This window comes from Denticeps clupeoides, chromosome 19, assembly GCF_900700375.1.
Source record: "Denticeps clupeoides chromosome 19, fDenClu1.1, whole genome shotgun sequence".
Lineage (NCBI taxonomy): Eukaryota > Metazoa > Chordata > Actinopteri > Clupeiformes > Denticipitidae > Denticeps > Denticeps clupeoides.
The window spans coordinates 13,054,659-13,076,345 of record NC_041725.1 but is presented as its reverse complement, the minus strand read 5'-3'; the positions used below and the strand labels follow the sequence as shown (position 1 = coordinate 13,076,345).

Sequence of the window (21,687 nt, the reverse complement as noted above, 5' to 3'; positions counted from 1 at the left end):
TTTCTAAAGACTTAAGTCATCTGGAGGGAATGAGAGCCGACGAGGGGATGTTCATTCGTTGACATGATATGATTGGTCTGCACCATCCAAGGCACTTCTTGTACTAGCATGTTTACCACTAGACTTCTATCACTGCTTCAGATATTTCTCACACATCACTCTACAGCAGCCTTCTCAGCAGCTGAATTAAAACAATGGTTTATTGGGGTCACACTGAAGCCAGGCTAGCAGGATGAAAGCCTGGGTAGCCCACCAATCACCGAGGGAGTGATACAAAGGAAATGAGAGAGAGAGAGAGAGCGACTGAATTGTGGCCGGAGTGAGGAGATTGTTGCTTTAGCCTAACATTACTTTTCAATATTTTTCTTTCCCACTCCCTCTCTTCGATTTTCCTTCCCACTCGGCCTGTAAGCAGCCCTTGGTTTGGATTGATTAATGCATTTAAAATGTGGAAATAGGATATTGGAATGGTTGCCCCATACCACTCTCATGTTCCTCCCCTGTTTCTGCACCGATCCTTGACCCCTTCCTCCTTCTCCGCTCTTTAATAGAGTTTAATAGTGAGCAGGGAGACACTTTGATAGATAGACTGAGAGAGACTGGAGATATTTGGTTTAATATTTTTGTTCCCTTTTCCTTCTCATTTTTTTCCCAACAAAGTTCGCCCCAATTTTTTTTTTTTTACGGTGCCCTGGGCTTTGCAATGGATAGCTCCCCCTTCCTCTACCCCCACCCCCTGCCTGAACCCCATCCAGGTCCAGCTGTCTGACCAGATGTTGGAGAGTGGGAGAGGCTGCGTCCTACGAGGGCTGAGGGCCTGAAATGGAGAAGGGCTCTGGAGAGGGATGGAGCAAAAGGGAGAAAAAGAGGCGGAGAGGAAGGGTGGGATGGATGGACCAGTCGAAAATACAGAGAAAGATGCCAAAATGTCAAGTGAGGCATGCTAGAGTGATAAAGAACAAAGGCCAGTGAAACAAAAGTTTTCATTAGAAGGTTCGAATCCTTTCTTGCGCACGGCGCACGGTTTGTTGCTTTTTTAGCAGAACATGATCTGCCAGCCTGCCATCCCATCAACAGGCCCGGCTCTGCCAGTCCAGCGCTCTCTGAGGACCATCTCTGATTTATGAACAGCCTTGGACCTTAGGCCTCAGGCCCCTCTTACACTGTACTCCTGGGGGCAGTCTGATTAGGGATGGAGGGAGAAGAAGAACACACACAGGCATTCACACACAGATGTACGCATACCCACATGCATGCATACGCACACACGTGCATTTGGTTTTAATTATGCAGTGAGACGGCGCAGAGGACCCGGCGTCATTCTAAACAGGGGTGTAAAATTTACACCCGTCCTCGACGGTGTTGTTCTAGATGTGGCCTGATTCGTGCCTTATAATTTAACCACGTTATCTGCACATATTCACCCACGTCTGCACTCCGCGGTAATATATCCAACCACGTCTCATAAATATGTGACATTATTACCTAAGAACAGCTTAAGTCAATTAAACCCAAGCTGGGTGCTGAAATGCGCTTTTAGGATGAAACGTTGCCTTTTAGGGGAAAAATACCGTCGAGCGTTTTGTGGAACCGGATTCTGTTTGGGGAATAGGGGGTCGGACAGCGTGTCGCATTAATCTGTTTTCATGCCCTCTCCTTTAGAGGGTGTAATTGTACCTCCTCCCACCCACCCCCCTAAAGCTGACTGTGCTCAGTATGGCGAGCCCCAGCAATCCTTTGCAGAGAGCCACCCCTCGCTGTTTAACACAAGTGTTAATATGCGAAGTCCGTAAACACGCCGGAGAAGCACGGCACTGGGTGAGCCGGGGCATTGAGCAATGGGCGGGGCTCAATTCGGTCACCTGAGCTGTGTTGCCAGAAACTGACAGAAATTGCCCACGAGTGTGCCAAAACACGCACAAAATAAAATATTTTACTGATGCAACCGCTCACTGTAAAATACTTAAAAGAGAAATGTTTTCATCATTACCAACCAAATTAAACATTTTCACAATATGTCAACAGTGCAAATGGCAGCCGTTGTTCAAAGCACCTGCAGATTGTTGCCTGAAATTCCTAGGATATGCATCACCCAGCCCTCCTACCCATCATCCCACTCACTTTCAACGTGACAAGGGAATCACATGACCTATGTGGCGTCAGACCTCAATCTGTGAGGGGAAATGTCTTGGGTCCCGCCACATGCAAGACACGAGACACAACACCCAACACGTACACAACACCTCAAAGCATGGAGACATTGCCGGGGGGTGGGGGGGGGGGGGGGGGGGGGGGGGGGGGCTACAGGAGCACTGATGAACAAACCAGACTCACACAACACGCCCACGCACAAAAAACAAACACACACACACACATGCAAGGGCCTAGAGGAAAAGTGCAATAAAGAGCCACGCAGAGTAGAATAGCCTGGCGCACCTTCATTGTTGTGGCGGACTCTGGTCCGGCTTCCTGACACCTTCCTCTCTTACGCAGATGTTTTCGGCTCTGCGAAAACAAGTGCACCCACTGAAACGCAACATACAAAACCAGGGGCCACCAAGAGGAGCGGCACGACCGCCATCGCCCCGGCTGGAGCCCCGGCCTGGAACCTTCTTGTGAAGTTTTAAAGATGCTGGCCATAAAGCACCTGCTGCCAGAAGCACCTGTGTGTGATGTTAGGGTGTGGTGCAGCCAACTGGCCCGAAGCCCTGGAGCTCGTGCTGTCCTTGGGGGAGCGGTGACGTCGCCGGGTACATTGTCTCTGTGAGTGTGTGTGTACGCATGGAGCCACGGGGGTGTCGCTGTCTGACAGGAAGCGAGGGTCAGCTGTCTACGTGTGTGCGCGGCGGGTCTTGGGCCGGCAGGTCAGGGCTGGGCAACCCGCAGGAAGCGGCCAAGACATTCCGGCCCCCGTACATATTCACTTAACCCCTGCACCGCCACAGGCAAACACACATAAGCACATAGGCACACACACACACACACACACACACACATGCTATTCTTCCCACCAGGACCGCAGCACGGATCTAGACCAGACAACCAGCTACCAGTCTGGCTGCTAAACCTTCCGTCAGTGTGCCTGTGACCTCCAACGTTCCGGATTATTCTCATAGAGGTACGGCGCGTGCCGGTGTGTATACACCAGAGCTTCCTGATAAAAGCCACACCCGTCCTATCTATGTACCCCTAGGCGGCCCATTCTTTCAAACCCAGCGGTTGGCCAGTCAAGCCATGTCCTTCACCCCAATCTCCTCTCCTGTCCTCTGATGGACCCCTTCTCTCCCCCTCCTTCCTTGTGTCCAAACGGGCCAGAAGGTCCCCTGGAGTACAATAAGGAAGAGCGGAGCATTAGTCGGGCCGTGGCGCTGCGGCCACAGGGGCCACTCCGTACTGCTGCGTGGAGCAGGAAGTGACTCTCGCTGTGGAGGAATGCTTGGCACTGGTGGTGACATGGACATTGAAGGGGGCAGAAAAGTACCACAGAGATTGAGACTATGTGTGTGTGTGTGTGTGTGTGTGTGTTTATATGTGCGTGGGGACCTGGACATCTGGGAGCGGATATTGGGGAGGGGAGACTGTTTCGGGGCACGTTTACATTCTCTCCGGCGTTCTCGAATCCTATTAAAAACGAGTTTGTTTACTGGAACTTTTAGAGAGCCTAATCTCTGGGCAGCTGATGCTGTGACTAACAGCGGCTGGACGAGCACAGCAGCGTTTTCCTGGTGCCACGCAGAGGGCACTTCGGCGCAGATAGCCGCGCTCAACCCGATCTGGGCTCATCCTGTTTTGGGACACGTCCGTAACCTCGTGCAATGTCATCTTCCTGCGTCTTCCCAGAATAAAAAGGGGAAGAAAAATGCACACACACACACACACACACACACACACAGCTGCTATCATTCACCCCTGGGCTTTTTTTTCGAGGCCATGCTGGTGAACGCCGGCCTTTTAGTGGCCGATCTTCCACATCTCCAGCTTTATAAATGCAAAAATATTCAGCGAATGGCCTCCGCTCGCGTTCATGTCCGTGTATAAAAATTTGGCTATTTCTGTGCGCCCAATTTTTGTGTGAGTGGGTGGGTGGCGCGAGCGTCAGCGATGTGTGTGTCCGCGTCCATCTCGGCATGGCCGGGATCCAGTGGTATAGCTGGGCCAGAGAGGGGTCTCTGTGTGTTCACATCCCTCTTCAGTCAAACACAAACACACACGTCCGGCCGGCGTGACCCACGCTATCTCCCTCCGTCTCAGTGCCAGATGCACACGCCCTCCTCTCGCTCTCCAGGCCCACTCCATCTCTTCCCACATTCCTCCTCCACCCCTCTCGTCTCGCGCTCTAATCCTCTCTGCTTGCTTTTCCTCCTTCGCGTTTTTATTTTTTCTTTCGGCCCCCATCCTCCCCCTGCTCCACTTCAGCACCCTTGTGCATCTCATTGTCTCCTCGCTCTCTTCATCTTTCTCCACTTCCTGTGTCCTGCTTCATGTGCCCCCTAACACCCTCCCCTTCCTCGCCCTCCTGTCCCGCCCCCCTCGACCTCCCCATCTCTGTTCCTCTCTCTCTCTCTTCGCGACGTGACTTTTTGCACAGATAGTGGGGCTGCTGCCAGTAAACCGGGGCAGAGAAGCTGGAGATGCACAAGACACACACACACACAGACGCCACACAGGGATGTTCACACCAGTCTGCTGTACCCTTAATATCTGCGTATGGGAAAGTTTCTGGAGAGGCAGTAGGAGGCCCTGGGACAATGCAGGGATTATTTGGACTATTGGTCTGCGGCCTGTTGGTGACTAGTCATCTACATCTTACAAAATGATAGATAGATAGATAGATAGATAGATAGATAGATAGATAGATAGATAGATAGATAGATAGATAGATAGATAGATAGATAGATAGATAGATAGATAGGTAGATAGATAGATAGATAGGTAGGTAGGTAGGATAGTAGGTAGGTAGTAGATGTAGGTAGATAGATACGATAGATAGATAGATAGATAGATAGATAGATAGATAGATAGATAGATAGATAGATAGATAGATAGATAGATAGATAGATAGATAGATAGATAGATAGATAGATAGATAGATAGATAGATAGATAGATAGATAGATGATTCATCCAAATAATAACACATAAACAATATCAGGGTGTTTGCACCTATGCCAGAATAAGATATGAGTTTAATAAAGATATATGGCAATATCAATCGTCTGAACACAGTTCTAAAGATACATTTGTTTGAAAGTCAAGCTCAGGGGCATAAACTGGGTTTGGATGAACAACATGAGAACATGACGAAAACAGAAAGTTCATCTGACTCTTATACAGAATCTGTGATGTCTCTTTGACCCCCCACCCCCCCCCCCCACCCCTCTCTCTTTTCTCACACAGAAGAAATTGAGCCGTCGTCTCATCATCGTTGACAGGGTTTTAGTTCCTTCTGCATAACTGCATGAATGTGCTGATTCTCTGCTTTCTCTCTTAGTTTCTTTCTTTTTTACGCTGTGCAAATCAACAAAGGGACATGTGATCCTGGGAACGAGAGACTCTCTCTGTGCCCAGAGGGAGGGAGGAAGAGAGTGACTTTCGGCATCTTCTCAACATGCTGTGGCTGGCACAGGAAGTGAGGTGAGGTGCTGGGGGGCTGAATAAGTTAGGGCATAAGGCAGTGCAAGCAGTGCATGCTGGGATAGAAGTTGGTGGCCCGCGCTCATTTTCGTGACCCATCACCCTGTTCCAGCATAGCTGCCACAACCACCACACAGCTGCCAGCTCGGTTCCTGCTGTTCATCAAGCTCAAGAACCCTACAGCCACACATCCACTCATAAATACACCCAGTCATACACCCGCAAATCTTATATACACACTCATAAATTCAGACGTTCATGCGCATGAACACGTAAACTCATCAATGCAGTCGCTCGTAAATACAGGCACTTACACACACACAGTTGTTCTGTATCCAGTGTTATCACAGTGCCGGGGATGTGAGGGTAGAGGACTGGTTGAACCCCTGACTGTCACACTTAATGTGTTTACAGTTCCCCCAAACACAGAGCAGTTACTTTTACTAATGGGGCACTAATCTACTGGAGGATGACACACACTTCTTCTTCTCCTTCCTCTCTCCCTCAGACACTTAAACACACACACACACACACACACGTATATATATATATATATATATATATATATACACACACACACATGCACAGCTTTACTCTAATACATAAATGCATGCTCCATACGCCCCGGCGCCCCTGCAATGAGAACATTCCTGGTGCTCTGCAGGCTCTCTGTACGCGTTGAGCTGCTGGGAAAGTGCTCAGCAACGCCTCAAAAAAGCTGCAGAAACTGCAAAGGTTTTTTTTTTTTTTTTTTTTAAGTTTTTCAACACGCCTCATTCTATTAGAGATAACATAAATCTCCCTCTCTCTTTCCCTAACACACACACACACACACACACACACAGCAGACCTACTGGCAGTTGTGAGGACGCCTGAGAAACAACAACACCCTCGGCCTGCTATTCACACGCTCGGCAACACCTCCTCGCCACAAGCGAAAGCGATAGATCAGTAATGGATGGCACTTCTCAAGTCTCAGGATGCTAATGTGGGAGTCTCTCTCGGGCTGGGAAGACTGTAATCCCACACGGCCGAGAGAAACGGGACACCCGGCTACCCCAGCGCTAAACCCACCCTGCCGCACCCCTGTGCCGCCTCATTGGCTTTCCGTCCGGAGTCCAGCTCCTGGTCGCTAAAAAAACACCACCGCCGGTGCCGGTGCCTGTCCAGGCTGGGCCGGCCGATGCTCCCACCGTCTCTGGCTCGCGTCCCTGCTTCTGTTGGATCGGCGTGCCGAGCGTGAGACGACTGTACGACACACACTTAGCCAGCTCATTAGTGCGCAGATCGCTCGGCTTCCCCTTCAGCCATGTGAGGCCTTTGGTTCGTTTGTGTGCTGATAGCGATCTTGTCACTCCATTTTTTTTTTTTTTTTTTTTTTCACACACCACATCACCGCTCCCCCTCTCTTACCCATACATCCAGGGCATCCCCCTGGCTCCTCTCTACCCGGGGCGCTATGATCAGCCTGGACTTGCTCTCTCCGCTATTTACCGAGCCGGAGTCTACGCCACGCGGTGCTGTCAGTCGGCCTGCAGAGTGCTTGTTTGTGTTGGAGGTGTGAAAATGACGGGTGTGCCACCTCTGTGACAGGATGGGTGGTTCCATGTGACAAATGCCCGCATGCAGCCTTCGCCATGGCAGGATGAGACATCTCGTGCTTTCTTCACACACTACTTAACGGGTGGTAGTGGCCTAGTGGGTAACACACTTGCTCAGGGACACAATGGTCGTAAGCGGGGTTTGAACCTGGCTCTTCTGGTTCATAGGCGAGGGTGTTACCAACTAGGCTACTACCACATCGGTAAATGTATGGTACATGTTACATGTCACACCAGTTCAGAATGGTTTACCACACACCTTCAGTTCAAAATGGTTTACCCTACAGCTTTCTGATTCGGACATAAGGGTTCATAGAACACGACTCATGTGGTCACACATTACAGAATGGTCTTGTGGGCATACAAAAGTAATGACACAGGAAATGATGCAATCTTCTCAGTTTCAAAAAAATTCACACATGACCAAAACAAGAGCAACATTGTTTTTGCAATGATCAGTTCCGCAAAAAGTCAGATAAAAATAAAACTCTACTAGTAGTGACCAGAAATGTGTTGGCAAAGAGAGAGAGCCCATATTCATCATCCTGTTTCCTGCGCTCTCATTGGCTGCAGGTTGTCAGCAACCCGCGAAGTGTCTGCAGTTGTCCATCACCCATCAACCTGTAAGTACTTTCGTTGCCAATCGTCGGCTACCTCAGAAATCGGGAAATCAAATTTGTGCAGTTTGAACAAGACATCACAAGCTGTGGGCTGCAGCCATTTGAGTGTTTTTTTTTTTTTTTGCATTGCAACCCTGGTCCCTCTCACCATCTTGAATATTTGTTCCTACAGCTGGCGAGCTCACCAGCTGATCTCCACTCCTGTCCACTTCCTCATTTCGCTCCTCATCTTTCACCTCCAGCCTAATCGCTTTGGCCAGAATGTTCCCGTGCAAGACATCCCGGCCTCTTTCAAGTTGGCAAAGGGGGGAAAGGCCATAACTTACGAGAGGCAGACTGTGCAGGATTCGCAAAAATCCAGTTTCTCCCTGTCCCTCGGCAGGGATGGAAATGAACACTTTACAGAGGACTGCACACAGCGGACGTTGCTGGAAGCATTGCGGAGAGTTCATGTCAGGCTTGGGCATGATGTGTTCTCAGAGTCCTGGCTCCAGCTGTTTTCCATTCCATCTGCATCCACCTCTGGTTCCTGCTGGTGGGAGAACGAGTGAAAAGCCCGCAGATGCAGGGATCAGACGGCCCATGAGGAGCCAGAGTGGACAGTGCCAGTCCTAAAGAGAAGATGTGAGCATTCCGATCTCCTGCTTAGACATGCCACATCGCTGTGGTACATGCTGAGCTGGCAGGGCTGAGGGTATCCGTTCTCCTGGCACAGACTGGCTCAGAACACACCCTTGCCCTTCTCCAGCTGCACCCCATCCATCTACACTTCATTCCTGCGAGGTGCCTGGCGGTGTCCAGTACCCAACCTCTATCAGCATCTAATCATATACACTCTTATAAACTGAGGCCGAGATATAACATAAAATGGTGGCCTTTGTCATTGTGGTCCCATATCAGTGCCCAGGGGAGATGTGCAAATTATGCAACATTTAGGTTTGGGGCGGTTTGAGACTCATGCCCCTTGACATTATCCAGCTTGGTCAGGGCACCCCTTGCTGTCTGATACCCGAGACCTGGGCCTGGGACCTTTGGCATTTGATTCACGAGTCCGTGGCGGCCAGTGGAATCACTGTCACTGGTGACGGAGATGGACCCCATTGAGAGTGTGAGGGAAACAGAGGGCACAGTGGCCTCGCTGAAAGTGCGTTCATCTGTTGGAATAGAATGAGCGGGGAGGCCTGGTTCTTACTTTTTCTTTTTCTTTCCTCGGCTGACACACAGCACATTCTTGTGCCGCATGGAAGCTCTCCTGGAGTCTGCCCCTACTTGTAGTCATAAGATTTATGACCTCATTATCGGCTGAAAAAAAGTGTTGTTTTATGTAAATGATTTCAATTAAGAACACGTGGCAGCGTTCTGGAAGTGACTACACCTACATTTTCATGAATATTTACACGACCTCTGCCGAGTTCTGGAACAGTTAGTCAACACATACTGTGTGATTCTGTCTAAACGCATGTGTTCAGGCTGACTGTGTTATTGTACTTTCGGGTATCTTTAGTTTGCTTGAATATATTTTTTGAGGTAATCTGAGTGCTGTTATCTATTATTGGGCTGTTTTTTTTTTTAGTTTTTCGCATCGCAGTGTGTCTCCCAAACATCAACAATTAAAAACAGATATGGAAAAGCCAGTCCCATTGGTCTATCCATCTTTGCACATCACACGTGATAGGATAGTGTAAACTGAGAGGAAACGCACAACAGTTTCTGTGTGATGGCTTTCATCTCATCTTGCGCTCCACATAGTGCATTAAATTAAGTTTCTATTCCTTTAGAGTTGTATCAATGCAATAGTTTTTTCCTTCATTGGGCTAAATGTTTGGGTTTTATTTTTACTTTTATAGTATACTTCAGAGCCTGTACAGATTCAGTTTTTTTTTTTTACTCAATTTAATTTACTTGAGTTAAGAGTGTGTACTTGTGCCAGGTCTCTGAAATTCTGTGGGCCGTGTTGTACATCTTCAGTGTGATTGAGGTGACTTGGTGAAACACAGCGCTTGGCTGTATATCAGAACATCAGATCAAGATAATACTACTGGGTTCTGGATTGTTTTGCACAGAGCATATGAAATGCTGCTTGTAATATTGTCAGTACTAATAATAATAATGAAATGGTTAATGACAATGAAAATGCACAACCTCATACGTGTGAAAACATTATGCAATTCTTTTTTTTTTATTGCCAAGTTGATTTAAAAATGTAGATACAGATGAAAAACATGACATTCACAATGGCTTTTAAAACAAAAGCCAAATCCACATTATTCATAAAGACATAGAAATTAAATGAATCATTTTTAATAATCCACAACAGAATTTTTTTTTTTACAAAAAATTCTTATAAAACATTTGACATGCAATAAATACATTCATTTCACTAAAAGCAATTAAAAAAAACAGAAAACAAATATTGACAAAAGTAATGTAGAAAAATACTGTTTGATTTTGTTATTGCATTTTTGGTATCTATGTTTTTATGTCTCAATAAAGCACTTGTTTAGGTGTGTGTTAAATGGCAAAATAAGTAGAAAAGAAACTATAATCAAAACAAGTGAAATAACAGTGTGCTGCATATTTAGAGGATTGCTTAAATTTGCACAATTCTGGTGAATGTCAAGGTCTCGTCTGTGCGCACGTACCCTCGGGCAAGCTCGGTGATGTTCTAGCAGGCCTCTCAGCGCTAGTTTTTGGTCCAGGCCTTTAGTAATGGCTTTTCAAACGAGAAGCGACACTCCAAAAGGAACGGGGCAGCCTAATTAAATCTGACCTAATCTGGATCGGGGAGCGGTGACGGGGCTGTCTGCCATCCAGCTGTGCTGGTGTGTGTGCTGTGGGCCTGCTGCTAGTGTGTGTGTGTGTGTGTGTGTGTGTGTGTGAATTCGTCCGTGACTATCACTGCTGAGATTAAAATCGCACTCTCGCTCCTCTGTTTGCATGTTTGTTTTCCCCTCCTCTGCCAGGGACGTAAGCGAACCCGTCTAAGTAGTACCGTAAATTGTCGACGCGGAATAAAGGCGCAATGGCTGCAGTCAAAACAGTGCGGCTCGCGGACAGCAGCGCGCCTGTATCTGTCCCTCTGTCCGCGGCCCATTAGCTCTATCTGGCCTGTTCATCGCGCGCAGCCCTCGTCCAAGCCAAACACCCTGCAGAAGACATGCGGCGGCCGCAGACTCCCCCTCGCGCGCACAAAGACGGCCCGTTCCTGTCATGGCGAGATGGGGTGATAATTTGAGGGGCTGGTAAGACAATACGCGCGCTCAGGGCACGGCCCTCGCCAAATGGACCTGAGGATGCGTGTCGGGAGTGCGGTGCCACTCAGGGACGCGTCTAACAGCGGGTCGGGTTACCGATGGAGACGGGCGCTGAGCTTTATTGGTCAATTTGTACATACGGACGTAAACCGCTTTTGGGGTGAAATGCATTTGTCTGGTAATAAATCTTTCTTAAAGGTCTCTGACGCACAGGCGGCTTATTGCAATTCTAACAGCAACACACCATTTCCATACAAACAACTCAATATTAACATAACGCGTTAATATTGATTGAAACAACCAATCAGATTCCAGCTTTTCGTTTTACAGTCCATCATGTTAAATATATTGGAGTTTCCCACCACCGGAGGAGAAGACACATGTTTACATGAACTGGCATCTTTCGGACTCATTTCCCTTTGTTTCTTTTACACTAATCACTCATTTCCGTGCTTAATTAAAAGGGAAGAGAAGTCGCTTTAATAATGGGTTGTAATTGTTAAGGTTTAAGACAATGACACGGTCCCCTGTGTGTTTCATCCCCCTCCTCTCGCCGCTCATGTGCCAGCGATAGAAAACCGATCGGGGTGTAAAGAAAAGAGAGTAGTTATTCGCATAAACATTTAGACAACTGTCCTCTGCAGCATGAAAAACAGCTGGAGGAGACTTCATCGTGGGCGGGGGGGTGTGGGCCGGTGTGTTGAGGGTCAAGCGAGAGGGCGGAGGGCGGAGGTTGGGGGGCAGTCCTGTGAGGAAACAGAGATCCACAAAAGAAGGAAAAAAATGAAAAGTGGGAGGAACAATGGGAGAAGGGGAGAGGAGCCGAGGGAGTGGTGAAAACCAAGAGGGTCATTCCAGGGAGTGGAGTGAGTCGTGAAGTGAGTAAAAGAAAAAAAAAAATCCCGATTTGTGGAGAAAGGCAGAGTTTTTATGAGGAAATGTGAAACAGCTGGAAGTGATAAGGACTCTTGGAGGTGTCGGCGCTCCCCCCTCCGCTCGGTCCCGCTCTGACTTGTGGGAGAGGCAGATAGAGAGGTGGTCAGGTGCCTATGAGCTCCTGCACGAAGCCCTCCCTCAATCTGAGGGATTGGAACAAATTACAGCTCTCATTACCGACTCATTAACGGCACAAGTCTTGCACGGGCCGCAATATTCTGCTGCCGGAATCGTGTGTTTAATGCGGTCTGATGGCGGATAAGGCACTTTTATACGTTTTTTTGGCACCTCTGATGCGGAGAGATCAGATTGCCAAGATTAGCGACGTTAAAGCGATTGCCTTCGCGTTTTCACAGGGGCACAGCGCTGACACTTCCCAAACGTGCCCCGACACTAAAGCAGATGAACAGATCGACACATAAATGTGACTAAAAATGACCTCTGTATTCTGTACACCTGAATCGCAGCCGTTTCGAACTCCTTCACTTGGCCCAATCGGGCCCAACTTTTTTCCATCCTGCTAAAAATGGAGGAAAAGGGCAAAGTCTGAATAAGAAAAGGGGACAGCATTGAATTTTTTTTTTCCTGAACGGGTGTAAAGGTGTAAAAGTTACACTACTCTCTTCCACAGTCAGACAATGGCTGGTGTCGGCCCTCGGAAAGCTGCCGAGTCTCCGCTCGCTGGCTATCTACCTCTCTCTCGCTATCTCCATCTCCCTATCTGGCTTTGAGCAGAAACACACCACACATCCTGCTCACTGCTGCTACTGAGCCAAGAGTTCACTTCCCGCCGCCTCCAAAATTTTACACCGGCGCTTCTGCTCCCGAAGACACCGAGAAACCCACGCCGCCGAACGCAAGCAGGCTGTAGGAGACACACACACACACACACACAGGCCCAGTGTTGAGCCTCGCACTGGCTGAAAAAAACCGGCCCAGGCCGTGGGCTCTCTCTCTCTCTCTCTCTCTCCCGCCGACGCTCGTATCGCTTTCGCGGGGCAGCGGTGGAAAGATTCTTTTTTTTTTTTTTTTTTCCTCCCTCCGTTTCTCTCTGGCAGCCAGGGGGGAAAAGGGCCTAGATAGGTTTTCAATGAGAGCTGCTTCATGAATGATAGAGCACGGGAGCGGAGAGATTTCTTTTCCCACCATTGAAATCCACTTTAAACGGAGACGGCCGCTCGCCTTTACAAATGCGCTTTAATAACGCCTGCGGTCGCCGGCCCGCTTTGTTATGATACTTGTAATACTGTTCAGTGTGTTTGAACTCCGTATAAGCTCTGGTTTCTTTCTGATATGAAAAAAATAAAAAAATTACAAAACCACTTGCACCCAGACAGCTCTTCTAAATGAACTGCGGGGGGGAAAAAGCCCAAATCCAGCTGTGAACTTCAGAGTGTTGGGAAATTCAGGAACAGCGGCTGTTCTAAACAAGCAGGAGGGGTGTGTGTGTGTGTAGCCTCACTCTGAACTTAATCTGTTTCATTTCTGAGTCGGTTTTAGAGCCCCTCTCAAATCAAAGAAGGTCAATCTTGTCCGACCTCTGCCCGTTTAGCGCTTTCTCGGGGGTACAGAAGATGTGTGTGAAGTGAAATGAAATCAAATCATGGATGGGTTAACTCGTTTTTTTTTTTATGATTGTTGAGATGAACTAATCGCCACGCTATTGCAATGCCAAAAAGTAAGTCCTTTTCAAGGAAAGTTAACAAAAAGAGGAAGGAAAATTTGCATTTTGCATTAATAGAAAAATAAAATAATAACAGTATCACATATTTTCATTGCTCAGTCAAAAAGGAAACAGACAATTTGTCATAATCTTGAAATAACCACAGGTTTCAACAAGAAAGGTGTCCTCTCTGAAGAGGCAGTGTGTTTGTGTGGGCCTACTGTACATCTTTCTGTGTGTGTGTGTGTGTGTGTGTGTGTGTGTGTGGTAACGTATGTCATTGAAACGTTGCGTCCCCATGCTGAAGGGATCAGTCCTGAGGTTCACACCAGTCACGCTTTGCTTTGGACTCTTAAAAAAAAAAAAAAAAATGTCGATCACGTCAGAAAACACCTTGATATGCTAGCGTGCTACAGGACCAAGCCCCCAAGCTCCCGGCAAGGCGGTTTAACGTGGCTGCCTTCCACACTTTGGTTGCCGCTTCTCAGAGGCTGGAAGATTCGTCCGGTCACAGTGCATTCGTGGCTTTGGTCTTCACATTCACCTACTGAGGTTGCGATTGTCACTAGTGGTCAATAGAAGTCTCTTGTCTGGACGGCAAAAGAAAAAGCCAGAATCCTCTTTGGAATAGTTAAAGTGTTTGTGCTGTAAGTCTTCAAAGGCAGTAAACATATGAAATATGGTCACAATAAATGTCGTAACGTGGAGACACGAGGGTCGTGGGGCCAGGCCGAACGTGACGAGACAGACAGTGGGGGGGGGGGGGGGGAAATGAGCTCCAAGCTGTACTTTGTGCATGGCACAGCGGCGCGTGCGGCTCTGGTACGCCATTTTCACCGCAGCGGCCGGTCAGAAGGGCAGCGGGAGCGGCGGATCGGCAGGCGTGAAATCCCCGCAGCCGTCCGGGATTTCACAGGGATTGGGCCGGCCAGAGCAGCTGGAGGGGGGGGGGTCTCCTCCAGGTCAGATGGCTGTCACATTAGCGGCTCAAGTACATGCCTGAGGGGTGGCGGGGGTTATCGCTCTGTACGTTCGCCTAGTAAGAAGAGGAGAGGCGCGGCCTGATTTACAGTTTTAATGGGCTATTGGGGAGTTTTTTATTATTTTTTTTACTTTTTCTAATACCTGTCAGCTTCTCCCCGGCAACGTGAACACTTTTACCAGATTTCAATCTCGTCGGCACCGGCTGGAATTGATCGAGTCTGAACCTGGATTAGCGGATGGAGTAAATAGGCTCCCCAGAGGCATGTCACAAGGCCACAGTCAGCCCTCCATTGTAAATATTACCCAATGTCAGAGGCGACGCCCGAGCTCAGTCGAACCCACCAGATGGAGTGAAATTCATGAACATGGATTAGCATGTCATGGGCAGGCTGTGCACAATGAAGTTCCAGAAGTGACATCACAGGGTTGTACTCCTTTCTCAAAAAACAATTTAAAGGAACTTGGTTCAGAGTAAAAAAAATATATAATAATTAAACTAATTTATAGTTTAATTATTATAGTTTAATTATATATACTTTTTTTTTAGGGTTTGTTTTAGGGTTCAGTTGACTATGAACCTCGTGATAAAAATACTTATGCTACTCTTGTGAGGGTTTTTTCCATAACTGTTGGGGAGAGGGTTGTGTAATGAATGCAGAAAACAAAGCTTAGATCACGTTACCTAAATGTTGGAACAAACACTTTCTTCTGTTTGCCGTTCCCTTTTGTGCCTTGCGAAGCCGGGCAAAAGCTGGAAAATGGTGCGCAGGAGAACTGCGGCACTCCAGAGGCTCTTAAATAACAAAAAAAAAAAAAAAAAAAAGCGGTCTTCCAATTTCTGTAAAATCCCAAACGATTTGGCTTTTTCTTTTGTCCAAATTCCCTCTCAGTCTTGGACAGGAGCCCTGAATCGTGTTCATATGTGCTTTCTTCCTCAGTTTATATACACTAACAACACTAAGTACACAGGTTTAGGGTAAGATTGCAACACTTTGTGTAACATTGAACAATTTCTCTTTGGCTTTTCTTTACATACGAAAAAAACAAAAAAAAAAGAGAAGAAAAATAAATTAAAAGAACAAGATCTCTCTTTGGCTATAATTATGTCAGGCTCGGTGGGTTTTTTTTTTTTTTTTAAAGCAGTTTTTTTCTTTGTATAAATACTTCACTGTTACTGAGTGTGCCCATGTATATAAATAACAGTCGTCCTTATTTTGGAAGGAATTTTTTTTTTTTTTTTTTAATGCGTGAAATGCAAAATCTGCAATTAAGGCACTTGTAGGAGTCAATACTGGTTGTGCATTTTTTTTTTTTTTGGCTTTTGAGGTTCAGATGGATTTGAGGTGGACTGGGTTGAAATACTGTGGGCGGGGTTACAAGAAGCTGTCACTGTCGTGCCACTCGAGACCTGTCAGAGACCTACATTTGGCGGGCCGGTCGGCGCTCCTCTCTAGCTGGGGGAGTAGCGGTCGATGGTGCGGGACTCTCCCGAAATGGGGGGCGCGGTGGCGTGCAGCGGCGGGCTCAGGTCGTCCATCTTGACGTGGGTGAAGCCCAGATGCTCCGCGGCCAGTTTGGACAGCGGGTACAGGCTCTCCAGGGCCTTGCCGTCGGCCAGCAGGTGCTGAGAGGCCTGGGCCAGCAGCTCCGAGGCCTTTTCCTGCTTCAGTCCGAGGTGTTCGGCCGCGTACTTGGTCAGCGGGTAGATGCCCTCGGGCAGGTCCATCTTGAGCTTCCCATCGGCGGTCAGCCCGCCGCCGGTGCTGTGCATCTTCATGTGGCTGATGAGGTTGCGCTGCTGGGCGAACTTGCCCCCGCAGACCTGGCACTCGTACGGCTTCTCGCCCGAGTGTATGCGCATGTGCTCGGTGAGGCGGTACTGGCGGGTGAAGCGCATGCCACACGCGTCGCAGGCGAAGGGCTTCAGGCCCAGGTGGCTGCGCATGTGGCGGGTCATGGTGCCGCGCTGGGTGAACTTCTTGCCGCAGATGCTGCACGGGTACGGCCGCGTCAGCCAGTGCGTCTTCTCGTGCTGCCGCAGGGTGGCCGGGTCCTTGTAGGACTTGTCGCAGGACGAACAGCGGTATGGTCTGATGATCTCGCCCATGCCCACCGATGGAAGGTTCTGGCCGGACTTGCTGTCCAGGTAGGACAGGCAGCTGCTGTTGCTGTTTAAGCTGGAGGGCCCGTTGGTGTTGCTGGTGCTGTTACTCTTGCCGTTGCCGTTGCCCAGCTCGGAGTTGTTGTAGAGGTCCTCCTCGGTGTGGGTCTCCACGTGGGCGTTGAGCTGCTCAGAACTTGGGAAGCCCTTGTCACAGGGGATGCACACGTACAGGTTGTCACCGAAGCTCTCGGGGCCGTAGGGCATGTGGAACCTCTCCAGGGGACCCGGAGGAGAAGGGCGGCCTTCGCTGCTGCCCGTGTCTTCGCTGCCCGAGCCACTTTTCTCGTCCTCGCCGTCGCAGTCCACACTTCTGTACCCCACGTCGTTGCTTTTGTGGTTGTTGAGATGCTGGTGGTGGGCCTCCTTATCCCTCTCCCCCATCCCCCCACCGTCCTCCTCTTCTTCATCGTCTTCCTCATCCTCTGGGGTGTAGGACAAAGGTTCGTTCTTCACCCAGTGGTAGATGCTTCCTCTGTCTCTCCCCCGTTCCACGGTGTCCCCTGGGGTGTCTGGACTTGGAGGGCAGGGGTAGGGCTCAGCAAGGCTCTGGTGGCCAGAACGCTTAAGGTGTGGGAGGTGGGGTCCCAGTGGTTGGTTGAAGTGGGAGAACGGGTTGGGAGTCAGAGGACTGTGGTGGCCACCGGTTTCCATCTTGTCCGAGTGGTTAGCGACCAGCGGCGTGCTGGAACGGCCACTCGGCTCCGCCCCTCCGCGTTCATCTTCTGGGTTGTGTGGATGCGAATGGGAGGGGGTGTGTTGGGACTGCGAGCTGGGGCTCTTCTTTGAAAGGTCCAGGCCATAGAGAGGGGAGCAGTTCCTATCCAGAGGTGGGAGGCAGAGTCCAGGCTGGGGTGGAAGACCTGGTTGTGTGCTGGGGTACCCCTGGGAACCCTGAGAGGGAATGGGTGCGTAAAGCTCCCCAGTGTGAGGAGGCAGAGTGTGTGTCGGTAGGTCCTCCAGCGGTGGACGCGGGGTATGGCCGCTCACGACAGCCCCTGGAAAGCACGGCTGGATGACAGGGGTGGACATGCGAAACCGGCCCCCTCCCCCGTTCTTACTGTACGGTAAAAATCCAGGGGTGGGGCGCGAGTGGTACTTCCCGTTCCTCAGCTTTTTCTTACACAGGGCCACCAGGTCCAGCAGCTGCAGGTAGCTTGCGGCCGCCAGCACGGCGCCGATGCCGGGCTCTGAGGGAGACGCGGCGTCTACTTCGCTCAGCCGCCCGGTGTATATGTAATCTAATATCACCCGGAAGACTCCTGGACTCACCATTTCATGGTCCAGGTTGATCAGGTTGTCATGGACAACCAGGGATTTAAGGTAGAGGCTGCTGGCAGCTAGAATGTTCTTGTGCGCTCGGAATAAGGCGTTCTGCACCACGATAATGACGTCACAAAGAAAGCCCTTGGTTCGCTGCGTGTTCAGCTGCAGGAGGAGATGCCTAGCGTGGCTTGGGACTTCCATGGCATCCAGCATCGTCTTCAGACCACCACCTGCAACGACAGACAACCGTGAACGCGGGCGGCGCACTTGTATTTAGAGGCTTATCGGTGTCACGCCACTGTGGCCAGACCAATGAAGTTCAGCTGGTACTTGTGCATAAGCCCTCACTAGAGGGTTTCCTTTACCATATTTCCGTGCCAATTTGTGTGATTTATGCTCGTCATAATGAACCCGAGGGAGCTGGAATCACAAACAACGTCTAGCAAGAAAAAAATGGTGCGCCGAGCCGCGTTTTGCAGCGAATTTGTCACGATCAAGAACTGCGGCGGGCGAAAGACCAAAGCCGAGAGAGAAAAACGCAGGGAGCTGGAGAAGTTAAGTCAAATAAAAAAAAGCGATGCCACTGCGAACGTGTTTTTTACGTCGCTGGCCTCCTGATAAAGCATTCCTGCGGTGGTGTGCGCACTTTTAAACAAAGCCGGAGTGAATGTTTTGCGAGCGTGATGAACAGCAGGTACAAACCCGCAGGGACAGAAATACATCCAAAAAAAGATAGGACATTCATCTCCCCTTCGACTCAGACATATAAGGGCCGGCAAGCATACTTAATGTAAATCAAATCGAAACGAGAGGCTTCCATAAATCCAGGGCCCGACAATGGACCCGCCTGGCGATTTCAAAGCGCGCGCGGCCTTCGCAAACGCAGGCCAACCGCAGGCCAGCGGTGTCACTTGAAAATGGTTGAAAGATCGCCTGGAGCGCTCCGCTGTGGTGGCTGACACGTTAGATGAAGCCGCTCGGGTCCCTCAGGGCCTCGCTTTCACTGATGGGAAGCGAGTGGCTAAATAAATAGGTCCAGCCTGACATCAGCTCATCCTCTTGTTGTTTACTCCGTTGCATATAAGCCCCCCTCGGAGGAATAAGGAAGTCCGTATTTATAAGCTACAATTTAATTAGACTGTCTGCACTACATTCTGGTCCCCATAAGCCAGGCGACGGGATTGAAACTTCCGGTTTTTGAAAAAAAATTATTTAACTTTTTTTTTTAGCATCTTTATGCAATAACAGGTTTTGTTTTTTTGTTTTTTACTACACTACAGTGTTAAGTCGAAGTGAAAGTCGACTTCAAATTTTACATCATAAGAGGAGATGTTCGGTGCCTCGGGTTCGAGCGCTGCTTTTCCCCGGAGCCGCAGCTGCTCGTAAATAACAAAAAAATAATTTTTATAAAAACGTATGATGTTACAAATATGATATATGCCAGTGATGCAACGCACAGAAAACGCCACGGATAGCGTGAGATTCGCGTGGACGCGCACCTGCCCGGCGTCGCGCGTTGTGAACGCGCATTTCATCAAACGACGGCGCGTCCCGGTCCGTTCGATTTATTTACCTCGTTGAAACGACGAAATCACCCCGCTTCTCGCTTCCTTATCTTCTCTGTGCTGTTTTTCATGTATTTTTAAAAAAAATTATAATAATCACTTTTTTATATTAAAGACAAATTAATTCAGCGCTGCGTTTATGGACAAATACCTTTTTTTTAATATATAATTAATCACCACGACGGCGGCTGTGGATTTCACCTCCAGCCTTCACCCCCCACGCAGAATATCGCGCCATCGAATGAGACGGAACTGCGGACGCCAGGTGCACCAGGCTTCAGGTTCAGACTTGGCATTTACATTTGAATAAATTACTGTAAAATAATATAAAAAAAAACACTTAAATGAATGAAAAGAAAAGAGGAAAAGTGTTTATCCTTTGGGGACCTATTAGGTGACATCTGCCTCTCTCCGAAACTCGTTTAATTCCGACGACTCAACGAGCGGCGACTGCGGCGTGGCGCCGTGTGACATTACGGGGCTGTCGTGAGTTCGGCGGCTCGCTGCTCCTCGTTGTCACTCTGGCGGTTTGGAGTTAACACCAGGTTTAGACTAGGGGGGGGTCTGCAAAAACACACACACACACACACACACACAGCTTCCACTTCCTTTAAGCTGTCTCCGCCCTCGGTATGGAATAATGGGAACGTGCAGTGCGGCACCAAACATCATTTGAAAAAATTAAATTGCCAAAAAAAAAACGTCTGTTTCTATGATTTGACGTGCAGTTTCACGTCGAACCGATCGCTTCTGTGACACCGGTGACACTTTTTAGGCCGTTGTGACGTCGGCCCGTGGACGGCTAGAACGCCATCGGACTCCTCGGGCGCTGTGAGTGGAAAGGGGGGCGAGTGGTCCGCTGCATGGTGCATGGTGCATGGCGCATGGCGCATGGTGCATTGTGGAGCTGGATGTTTTTGTGAATGGGACGTCAGGACGCACCCGAGCGTTTAAACCTCAGGCGAGTGTGGCCTCGAGGACGAAAGCGGGGAGGACTGTCGCCACCAGGGCCCCTTTTCACTGAGGGCCCGGGACGTGGTGGCACTTTCGAAATGTGACAAAACACACCGATGTGACAAAGCAGTCGCCCACGATTTTAATCGTCATCGAAATTCATCGGTCAACAATAAAGCGGTGGATCCTTTTTTTTTTCTTTATTTCGAAATTGGATTGCAATTCTTTCTCAAAATCAGCCAGCGCAGCTGACCGGTCGTTATAACGTCCTTACAGTCACGTCACGCAGTAATTCTGCATGAACTTGACGGGTGAAAGTGGTGGCCAGATCAGGGTGATCTGCTGCTGTGCCTGCAATATGTCTATGTTGCCATAAAATACGTGACGAGGCAACGTTTGTAAAATTTATGGTAGAACCAGGACGCCACACTAGAGCACAGTACAATTTAAAAGTTGGGTTTTAACTTTTTTTTGGTGCAATGCTGAGACCCGGGCCCTCGGATTTCAGAAATCCCCCCAAATCCATCTACTAATTAGCGAAATACTGTTCAAACATGCTAAATGGTATTATTAACGATAATAAAGACACTACAGAAAGCACACGACGCAGACCGTACCTGGGTGGGTTTAAACGATCTGTGGAACCAGCCGCGGCAGAACGCACGACGCACGACGCACGGCGTGACGTCGAACGCGTTCTAATTAAAGACCGATCCGGCGCGCGACTGTCACGTTAATCGGCCCGAACCGTTCGGTTTTCCAAAAAAATAAAATAAATTCTACCGCGGAGTATTAAAAGTGTTTCGGGAGTTTAAAAGAAGAAGAAGGAGGGGAAGAAGAAGCAGACCGGAATAACGTGGTAAGAACGCCGCGCTCGGTGGTTACCTGGATGCCCGAGCTCGTCTGCCGTCCGCTCGAAGTCGCCTTTAACGATCATGTCACCCGGCCCGTGCAGTCATTCCTGGCGGCCCGACCCTCGCACCATGCCCGCGACTGCCAGCGCGCCTTTTTTTTTATTAATCGCTGCGAATTTCGCGTCGCTCGCCCTCC

General features: G+C 49.1%; 1 protein-coding gene and 1 long non-coding RNA gene across 3 annotated transcripts in view; one reads left to right on the top strand and one right to left on the bottom strand.

The window, feature by feature from the left end:
* Positions 1-5,057: 5,057 nt before the first annotated feature.
* On the top strand, positions 5,058-9,262 carry LOC114769535 (uncharacterized). Its single transcript, XR_003743229.1, has 3 exons — positions 5,058-5,633; positions 7,808-7,857; positions 8,027-9,262. It is a non-coding gene; the product is annotated as an uncharacterized LOC114769535 (long non-coding RNA).
* Positions 9,263-10,017: 755 nt separating this feature from the next.
* The window catches only part of hic1 (hypermethylated in cancer 1), a 13,202-nt gene continuing 1,532 nt past the window's right edge, over positions 10,018-21,687 (bottom strand). Inside the window, exons 1-2 of one of the 2 annotated variants that reach the window (XM_028962574.1) lie at positions 21,523-21,651; positions 10,018-18,348 (exon numbers count right to left, since the gene is read on the bottom strand). In XM_028962574.1, coding sequence (XP_028818407.1) covers positions 16,142-18,348; positions 21,523-21,574 — 2,259 coding nt within the window. In that variant the 5' untranslated portion in view covers positions 21,575-21,651 and the 3' untranslated portion in view covers positions 10,018-16,141. Of the gene's footprint in view, positions 18,349-21,522; positions 21,652-21,687 lie in introns of those variants that run through there. The other variant, XM_028962575.1, reaches the window with a different exon arrangement.